This window comes from Clupea harengus, unplaced genomic scaffold (genome assembly GCF_900700415.2).
Source record: "Clupea harengus unplaced genomic scaffold, Ch_v2.0.2, whole genome shotgun sequence".
In the NCBI taxonomy this organism is placed as follows: domain Eukaryota; kingdom Metazoa; phylum Chordata; class Actinopteri; order Clupeiformes; family Clupeidae; genus Clupea; species Clupea harengus.
Genome location: NW_024879769.1, coordinates 64,995 through 74,960, shown reverse-complemented (window position 1 = coordinate 74,960; position 9,966 = coordinate 64,995). Strand labels below are relative to the sequence as shown.

The 9,966-nt window shown below is 40.6% G+C and overlaps 2 protein-coding genes across 3 annotated transcripts; one reads left to right on the top strand and one right to left on the bottom strand.

Moving 5' to 3' along the window:
* Positions 1 to 465: 465 nt before the first annotated feature.
* Positions 466 to 2,920, bottom strand: LOC122130317 (nucleolysin TIAR-like). Of its 2 annotated transcripts, none has more exons than XM_042705023.1 (3): positions 2,698 to 2,920; positions 1,610 to 1,706; positions 466 to 811 (listed from the first exon to the last, which is right to left on the bottom strand). In XM_042705023.1, the coding sequence occupies exons 1-3, from the start codon at positions 2,724 to 2,726 to the stop codon at positions 674 to 676; spliced, it is 264 nt and encodes an 87-aa protein (XP_042560957.1). In that variant the 5' UTR covers positions 2,727 to 2,920; the 3' UTR covers positions 466 to 673. The 2 variants fall into 2 exon arrangements, 1 of the variants encoding a protein (XP_042560957.1); XR_006151854.1 differs by having other exon boundaries at positions 699 to 832; positions 2,698 to 2,733.
* A 323-nt stretch (positions 2,921 to 3,243) lies between these two features.
* bag3 (BCL2 associated athanogene 3) lies at positions 3,244 to 8,903 on the top strand. The gene is made up of 4 exons (XM_042705022.1): positions 3,244 to 3,966; positions 5,741 to 6,070; positions 6,221 to 6,592; positions 6,792 to 8,903. Exons 1-4 carry the CDS (start codon positions 3,775 to 3,777, stop codon positions 7,767 to 7,769), a joined length of 1,872 nt encoding a protein of 623 aa, XP_042560956.1. The 5' UTR covers positions 3,244 to 3,774; the 3' UTR covers positions 7,770 to 8,903.
* The last annotated feature ends 1,063 nt before the right edge of the window (positions 8,904 to 9,966 follow it).

The following is a 9,966-nucleotide window of genomic DNA, read 5'->3' as shown; positions in this document are numbered from 1 at the left end:
AGTGGAGCTCGGGGAGCAGCAATGCTGCGTTCCATTCACCTCGGAAGTCAGAGCTGGGAATGATGTCACACCCGAGTTAACAGCGTTCCAGTACAGAAAACACATTTGTTGTGCATTTCAACTGGACTGCCCCTCATTAGCATTTCTTTCCAAATGATGACAACGCATTAAGCAGTATTTGACACAAACAAACACCGTAGCAACGTGTCCACAGATAGAAGTTGGACAGTACTGTGTGTACGATTGAACAGAAGACAGAATTGCTAATAAACAGTATATTACGACTGCTTTTACTACTGTTGATGCGTTGAGCAGCCAGCTTGGATTTTGAGGTCGGGAATGGTGAGGTTCAACCGACTTTCCAAAACCAGAAATCCTTCAGGAGGGCATTCCAGTTTGAAAAGCCAACTTCCCAGTTCAAATGGAACGCAGCATTACACTGGAAACTAGACTTTGATTCATTTGCCTTATGCTTCTGTCACAAGCTTCACAGACTGTTTGAAAATAAAACTGGGGTTTCAAAACTGCTAATTCTCATATGCATAAAGCTGACTAAATAGAAAATCTTATTCACATAATGAATCCCATAACAAGTAAATGAGGATGTAACACTGAAAACCGTTGCAGCAACAGCAGTCTATAAGTCTAAAAGTTCCCTGCCGGTTATCAGATTTCAACAGAACACTGGCATGTAAACTTTTAGCTCCTTTACCTTCCCAAGGATCTTCCGGCCATTCATGGCTGCCAGCGCAGCAGCAGCATCCCTATGCTCAAAGAACTCCACAAAGCAATATGGGTCATTGCTTGTATGCTGCAAAACAGATACAGAAATCTAGGAGAAATTGGTTGAGCATGAGTCTTTGTAAAACAAGGTTCAGTTGGAGAGAAAATAATTCATAAATATGCCACATACATTCAAATACACACAAATAACAGTCAGTATAAATAAATACTATGCTATTATAACCAATATCTGGTACCAACAACCTTTTAAAGCCAATATATTAGCCTTTCGTTCTAGCAACAAGCTTAAACGTTCCTCTTGAAATTCCCTACTGTATCAATACTTTTGAGAAGAACTTCACAATTAATCAGTGGCAGACAGGTTACTCAGTAACAATTTGTCAGCACCATATTGGTCCATTGGCATAGGTTAACTTGTAGAATGTAACTGTGTGGCCTTTACTTTAAATATTGACCTTGAAATGCTAAATTATGTCAGGAAATAAAAAGAAATGGTGTACATTTTCAAAATCCATGACAGGTTTGTTTAATGATAAGTGAATCTTTCTAAGTTTAATAAATAAAAATAACAACTTCTTAAGACAAATAAAAAAAAAGTTGTCAAGGAGGTCAGAGCCAAACTGTAATACCGATAAATGTACATTATCATCATTTTATTACAATTAATTTGCCTACAGACAGGATGTCAGCCACACTGCCTTTATACAATTTGTCATTTTGATTTGACAGACATATTTTCACCCACAGCAGAGATTAACTGAATTTCAAAAACATCACAGTAAACTATGTTCCACCAAAAGCAAGTAATCGCAATGATCGACACAACAATATTAATGAGTAGGTTAATGATTTTGAAATCCCTTACCTCTGTTATCATTTTACAGCTTTTACAAGGTCCTATCTGTGTGAACAACTGCAGAATTAGGTTCTCCGTGACATCTCTTGACAGGTTTCCCACGTATCTTGAAATAAATAGAAAATGTGCATAAACCTCAAGTGATGAACTGAAAAAGCGGAATACTTTGGGTATCTTCAATATACGCAGAATCCTTGACTGATACACCTTGTAGGCCTACCATCGACGAATAACATAACATTAACCTTAGATTTTTCAGCACTTAAATATTGATGATAGGTGTGTGAGGACAAAGTAAGAATGATAATATAACCGTTTCAGAAAATGACCTCAGCCGCTAGGTCGCTTAATCGGCCTGACGTTAACACTGGAAACATTCAAGTGTTCTCTGCAGGCCAAATATCTGTGACTGTATCTAAAGTTAGCTAGAGACAGCTAACGTTTCCTAGCAAGTTGAGACAATCCAACTAACACTAGCTGTTTATAATGGGCACAGGCGAACATTTAAACAGGACATTTTCCCCATTAGCGTTGGGGGAACAATCAAAGTGACATGCACTATGCGAGAGTTGTGACAGTGGGGCATGACGATACATTTCTAAGCTAGCCTAGTTGTGAGAATGGCATTTATTGTAGCTGGTTTGCTACCCCTGGAGCTAGCTGGCTAGCCAGTAATAGAAATGTCACGCTAGCAGCAAATTGCACTGCTTGCAGCCATCCAGCCTGGCTATCTTGGACTTGTTAGCTGATGAACTTAACAGATAACCTAGCTAACAACAACAACAGCAAGCTAATGGCAATTAATTCCAGGCAACCGTATACTTGCATAGGGTTGTTTTGAGGGTCTGGCTTTCATGTTTTCTTCTATTTTATTTAACAACAAAGAGCAAATATGTCACCAGGTGTTAAAGACTATAAGTTAGCTGAATAGGCTAGCTAGTTGCCTAACCTACATAGACTGGAGGCTGTCATCAAAGGATAACGTTAGCTAATGTTAACGTTAGCTGGCCAGCTAATTAGCCGGTGTGCTATCGTTAGAATAGCTACAGAGGGACTTCGATTTTGGTTTGCCGTCTTTAGTCTTGTGAGCTACTTACAGTGTTTTGGGGTGGCAATCGTCTTCCATGTTCAGATACCGATAGGTGTATTATTACAAAATGTTATTACTCGTGACTCTCTTGACGAATACCAACAACAGTCTTGTAAATTTCTTTTCAAGGTAACTCAGCGCTTAACGTAGAAAATGGCGGAAACCGGCAAGTTAGGAAACACCGACCGATTTGGCACATGCGCAGAACTGTGTTTGAGAATATTCTAATTACAATGTTACAATTGAGGCGACAGAAAACTAAGATACGGTTGTGACTGTAATGTGCAGTGGGCTAGTTGTTAGTTTCTTCTTCCACACCTGTTGTGTGCTTGAAAGCAAAATCAGGGGAGGGATATGTCTGAAAAAGATGAAGGTATTTCACATGTCCTTAAATACCTGTATAGGCCTATCATAAATTAATCTAGTGAAAAAGAAGATCTGTCAACGATACAATTTCACCTAAGGATGATAGGAAAAAAGTTTATACATTTTAACAGAATTAAGAGTTTCGATTGTGTGTCGCAATAGAGCCGTTGCAGCGTTGGGACACTGCAGGAAAACAGTAATGAAGGTCTATGTTAAACTATGAAAGGGAATATTGTGTCTATGTCTATTCATTTTTTGTGCATGTTAGAACAAAATCTTGAAGTTAAAATTGCTCGAGGGGCCTATATAGAGAAATGTTGACGCCCATTCACATTTTTAGTAAAACAAAACACCACGGTATTCCCTCAACGTGGGGAAATTACCGGACCATGTTGTAACAGGGACGGCGAAATATAGCTATAACTGGACGCTTGGTACTTAGTGTCAGATTTCAGATTTAATGGTTTAGCTGCCGCTGGGCTATTGCAGTTGGACGTTGACTGATATATGTTAAACAGCTGACATTAATCGAACATTACTACATTCTACTATAAGCTGTCTAATCAAGGAGGTCGCCTGTTGAACAAGACCCTAGGAGAGCTAGAACTTTCCCCCCTTACTAACTAGTTGTGCTTTCATCGAGCGCATTCTGGAAGGCCAACCCCTCTTCTGCTACGTCACTGAATTGATTCTTTAAAGCATCCGCGGAGTTATTGCCATGGCTCAATATTCAAGACCGAGGATTTCTCAGAGCATGAAGACGCAGTCTCCAATGGTTGCAATGGCCACAAACGACCCTCTTCCTCCGGGTTGGGAAATTAAAATTGATCCACAGACTGGATGGCCATTCTTTGTGGATCACAACAATCGGATAACTACATGGAATGATCCAAGACACGATGGTAAAAAGGTAAGAGGTGCTCTTTTGACAACCCGCTAGGAGTCCGTTTATTGCGTTGTAAGTTTTTTGCTGTTATGAAACGGTGCTGGTCAGTTTGCATGCGTTAGTAAAGCTTGTTATATTTTAAAGTTAGATGACAAGTCGTGTCATTAATAGACGGGGCTGGAACGTTCATTAACCTTGCATGACTCATAAGGCTACGCGTAAGAGTCTTCGGATACAATGTTAATAACATCTGTGTGGTCTGAAGAACGAAATTATTATAATTTCAAACAGTATGTATACGACACGGGACATAGAAAACCTGCCTTCGAAAAAACATTGTGCCATAATGTTGCGACGACGGTCGCAGCCGATAGTGATTCATCATGTCCCTAAATAGTACAGGACTAGCTCACCATTGTGACAGGAACTAGTAGCCCACTACCAACCTTAAATGTTTCTGTATTGAGGTAAGCTTGGCTGGTTTCTGCATGACGCAATGCAGTCATATGCTAAGTCATGCCTTTGAATGATTGACCACCTTCATAAGGTTTTTCTCGTGTTACCCATGCGTTTGTTCATGATTACAGTGCAACTGCACGGAACCCCGTGCCCGAAAGTTTCCCATACAAGGGGCTTGAGGCGGATCCTCTATCTCCCTTAACTTCCAGTAACTCCCCATGCGTACATGAGACACTGTGCAGCCTACATTGATCCTAGCTGTAGTTTTTAAAAGTTTTGTTCTTTAATTCAATTTAGAGAACGCCTTTTTATGTCTCAAGAGATAAAGATTTTTTGAAGTTGTTATCCAGATTTGTTTGTTTGTAAGACCACTTGCTCTTGTCCAAAGTTAGTGTCATGAAGAATCTGCTGGAAAGACACAGCTGCCAGGAGATAAAATGGGTGCAACGCCGGTTGTGTGCTGCGACCGTGCTAAAATGGCAGAGGACACTGGGGTTGTCAAGATTTGTTCTGATGATTAATATTTTAAAGACTTAAAGAAATCGTATAAATAGTTCAATTAGAAAATAATAATAAATTAAGTCCATGGTGTTCAACATGAATTGGATGACATCTTTGAAAATGCTTTTAATAGTTTTAAAGACTTTCTGGAACCCTTCAGTAATAACCAGTTCAGTATCCTCTTGTGTGTTTAAAAATGGATGCCATCAGCTGAACAGCAGGGGCAGATCTCAAGAATATTTATAAGTTAATTCAGTAAGCTTTCTCTTATGATCGTTCACTTTTTTTTTTACAAACCAAAGCCCTGAGACTTGAAACCATGACAGAAACATACAGTATAGGTATTTATGTCCTATGATGAATGTTATATGTTTGTCGAAATTTGTCCCTCATTCGAAGATGTGCTGATACAAAACAATAAGCTAGTACTTAATAAGTAATAATAAGCTGGTACTTAACAAAAAAATTCTACTTCAGTCATAATCACTGCTGTCTCTGCGTGAGTGATCTGAAAGGTGTTACTTTTGACATCACCCAGGGACATTTCCCAAAACATGCACTGCTTGTTCTTATTCTGTGACTGCCAGACCAGATTTCCAACTGCCTATACGAATGGCCAAAAACATGGTATCACACAGACTTCGTCAAAGGGTGACCAGCACTTCAATATTTTACCAGATGTGAAATGATTGTTGACACTTTCTCAAGTTGACAGCCAGTTTATTGTAATACAGACTTTTGAAAGTATTTGGCGATGACAGCATCCAGTGTGTTATGTTCAGTTTCATCATCTCATGGTATTTTTATGTCCCCTGTCTCACTCTGTTTCCCTCTCCAGATCAGCCCGGCATCCCCAAATGGGCCTTGTATTCCCATTGAGGCTTTCCCACAGGAGGCCCAGAAGGGCTTTGTCAGAGAGATGAAGCATCCTGTTCTCCGCCAAGGCTACGTCCCCATTGCAGTGCACCATGACAATATTGATCTCCGCCAGCCCTGTTTCTCCTACGTCCAGCCATCTGGCCTACAGAACATCAGAGCAGACGGACGCACTCCCTCCCCTACGCCAACAATACACTGCCGGGCCCGATCTCCCGTGCACATCAACTCAGAGAGTTTCCATGGTGATCCCCACTGTACATCGTGCTCACCTGTTTCACAAGGACCAGAGGTGAGGCATAGACAAAGTTTGACTTTTGTGTACCATCTCATTGTCATTTTGAGTTATTACATAGAAGGTACAATGTAGACGGTAGACATTTTTTTTGTTTCCTTTTCCTTTTAACTTTAACTAATAATCTTGAATGGTATTTTCTTTTAGGTTCAAGGAATGAGTCCACACACAGTCCCACTCCTCCAGCCCTCTCGACCCAGCAGCACTGGTCTCCAGGCAGGCTACATCCCCATTCCAGTTATTCATGAGGGGGCAGGAGGTGCAACACAGCCTCAGATGAACCCCACTTACCACTCCCAGTATTACCCTCCCGCGCACACAGAGTACCAGCCCTCCTACCACTGCCGGCAACCAGAGGAGCGGGGAGGCATACATCACGGGCCCATGTCAGTCCCTCGAGATAATAGAGTACATCGTGAGAGTGCGCTCCCTATCCACATCACACAGAGCCGTGACATGCCACCCCACATGAGAGCCCAGTCACCAGTCAGATCACAAGTTATGGGAGAGAAGCCACAGGTAAGAATCCCATTAAAGTGCCCTCTTTTTATCTGAATATTTATTTCAACGTTAAACATTGATGTGGGTGTTAAAAATATTTAAAAAAATGAAAGGGACTATGTTTTTTTTGTACCCCATCATATGAAGTCACATTTTCACATTATGTTGCAATTGATTTTAATTGATTATAATAGCCATCTTCTTCATTTTTGTCTAGGTGCAGCATCAGATTTCACAGAGAGATGCTGCCCCTAAAATGGAAAGGGAGTTTCCCATCAGCCAAGCAGTTCAGAGTGAGGATGTTCATAGACCCACAGCTGGAACACAACAACCACAACACCAGCCACAGCCAGCACCAACTCAGCAAGTACATCAACAACCACCACAGCAAACATATCAACAACCACCACAGCAAGCCTATCAACAACCACCACAGCAAGTGTATCAGCAACCACCACAGCAAGTGTATCAGCAACCACCACAGCAAGCGTATCAACAACCACCACAGCAAGTGTATCAGCAACCACCACAGCAAGCGTATCAGCAACAGCCACAGCAAGCATATCAACAACAACCACCACAGCAAGCATATCAACAACAACCACCACAGCAAGCATATCAACAACAACCACCACAGCAAGCATATCAACCACCACCACAGGCCCCACAACAGCCCCAGCATCAGCCACAAGAGACTGCCAAGATCACCATCCATGTCCCAGACAAATCAGACCATCAGGAGCCAGTTGCTCCACCACAAGAGGTTTTGCCACCAAAAGCAGAGCCTGAGGTTTCAGCTGAGCTGCCACCTCCAAGTCATCCTGGCCTGATCAAAGTGCAGAAGACTGTGGGGCGGGTGGACAAACTGGCAGAAGAGGTGAAGTTATTCAATGGCAAAAAGAATGACAAAAAGTATATGCTGCTGGAGGAGATGTTGACCAAAGAGCTACTAGCCCTGGACTCGGTGGACCCTGAAGGGCGGGTGGATGTACGCCAGGCAAGACGAGATGGTGTCCGCAAAGTCCAGACCATCTTAGAGTACCTAGAGACTCTGGGTGATCAGCCACCACCCTCAGAGCCCGAGGCTGCGCCTTCAAGTGAGAGCTCTGTGGGTGAGGTCACCAGTCTAGAACAGAAAGGCGAGCCAAGTATGATCAGCCAGGTAGATGTAGAGATGGCAAAGGAAATATCCTAATGACTGTGGAGCCAAAGAGATTGAAATGTCAGTTGCTGAATACAAGAACTTTGGAATGTCGTCTTGTCCATCTTCTGCTTCTCACCTGCCATCCCTTGCTATCCTTAGTTTGTACTGCTGCGGTTGAGTTGCATGCTTAAATTATTTAATGTTTTCTGCTCTCCAACATTTAATGTGATTGGTTGCTGAGTGTGATTCTGTGTTATATGATGTAAAGCAGTGTTGTTGCCTTTCACCAAGCTAATTACCTTGTAGCAGGACCATAGTTGTGACAGCTATATCCAGAAATGAGATTTATCGAAGTGGCCTTCATCGAAAAGCAAATATTTGTTTTTGACGTAGATCTTTGACTTTTTTGTCCTTTTTACAATTGAGTGGTGACTGTGAAGCTTGAATTCAAAGATGAAATGCCCAGATTCTATTTTTTGTTGGTGAAAGGGCTATTGGCTAAATAAAAGTCAAATTTGAGCCTGCACTCAGTTTTATTCAGGTTCTTTAAAAGAGCATAATTTTCTAACCAATCACCATCACTTTATCACTGGTGGATATGTTATGATCACGGTAGTATTTGCTGTATTTTGTTGTGGATTTTTTGGGGGAATTCTTTGATCATAAAGTTATCATGTCAGTGGTATTACTGTGCAGCTCTCAGTTTACCCATATTTGGCTGCTTCTCCCAATGCCTGTTTTATGATATTGGCACTTCTATCACTATAGTATTGAAATAAGTTTACAAATGAATATTACTGTCAATTATATTCATATTAATGATTATATATTTTTACTCAATATTTTTGTGCCAAATGTTTTTACAATGCGAAGATCTATTGTAAAAGCAGCCCATGATGTCCATTAAAATGTGTGAGAAATACATATATGTATGTGGATGGTAAAAATATATAAATGTATATGTCAAATTCTAAATCTTACATGGTCACTGGTCAATGTGAGCCACATTATCTGCATCAGGTGTCAGTGGCTACGGTGTAGCAAGAGAATGCAGCATTGGTTGCAGTGTGTCTGTGAAACTGTACACAATGTTCCTCACAGCTTAAAAGTTGCAATTTGTGGCAGTGTTGACATCTTGAGGTCATAGCTGCATGGCTGTGAATAAAATGTTTCTGAAAATGCTAATGCCACTGAAGTGAGTCCTTTATGTGGTGTTTCTTTATAATAGCTTTCTGCCAGACCTCTTAATGGATTCCAGCATGCACTCATTCCAGTCTGCTCATCCTAGCTAAAAAACACCACAGATCACAAAATGTCACTATAATTTAGCCAAAACTAATTTACAGAATGTGATCATGTTTCCAAGAGGAATAAGGAAATGAGTGGAATAAACAAGCCAGTGCCGATGAACTGCTAGCACGAACGCCTGATTGAGAACAGGACAGTCAGAAAAAAGTGTCAAAACGGAAATGGGCTGGTGACAAATCACTGCAAACGACAGAACATTACTGATTATTTTAAACTATTTGAATGTCTGGAATAACACAATGTTATCAAGTTATGCAATCAGAAAACACCACACGAAGTTACAATCTAATACCACTCATGTCAAACTATTTCTGCAGAGAAATGACAGCCAGCTAGGCAATCCTACGATATTGTACTCTATAGCAACACACTGTTTAATTTAATAACTTATGTGTTCAATTTCAAAACACAGATAGGTCACCTAATTGTGTCTGTGCCAACATGTAAAACTCTGAATCGGAGAAGTCTACCACAGAGAACTTTTGCATTCATTTAAATGATTTAGGAAACAATTTATTGCAATGTCCTCAGAAGGCTACCCCACTATGTATTCGTGAATGGTCAACAACACTGTCACTGTGCTGCACTGAATACTGTAGATGGAGATAATGTTTTTTTTGTTTGCGTTTGCACAGCATCTTCACTGATTATTTTCGTTACCGTCAGATTACATAACGTCTTCATATGTTTCTTGCTCATCACAGTTTTTTTTTTTACACTTTTGTGTTAAAACTAGATGTAAATTGGCTGACAGTTATCACTGCTAGTTTTGTCAAAGTCAAATAGCAATCTGTCTGTGAGCTACTTCCAATATATAGACTAGCCTACTTTTTTTTTTTACATTTCTGAAAAGGCAGCTGTGGTAGCCTATAACAGTAAGTATATCATAAATAGGGTTTCCGGCGAATATGTCGTATCATGATTCACATATATTATTACC

Bases quoted from the DNA above. Each gene is read 5' to 3' on its own strand.
- LOC122130317 (XM_042705023.1), bottom strand. From the start codon at position 2,726: ATGGAAGACGATTGCCACCCCAAAACACT. The intron at 1,707-2,697 runs GTAAGTAGCTCA...ATTTATTTCAAG, and splicing joins GATTGCCACCCCAAAACACT to ATACGTGGGAAACCTGTCAA. The intron at 812-1,609 runs GTAAGGGATTTC...TCTGTTTTGCAG, and splicing joins GCTGTAAAATGATAACAGAG to CATACAAGCAATGACCCATA.
- bag3 (XM_042705022.1), top strand. From the start codon at position 3,775: ATGGCTCAATATTCAAGACCGAGGATTTCTCAGAGCATGAAGACGCAG. The intron at 6,071-6,220 runs GTGAGGCATAGA...ATTTTCTTTTAG, and splicing joins CTGTTTCACAAGGACCAGAG to GTTCAAGGAATGAGTCCACA. The intron at 6,593-6,791 runs GTAAGAATCCCA...ATTTTTGTCTAG, and splicing joins TTATGGGAGAGAAGCCACAG to GTGCAGCATCAGATTTCACA.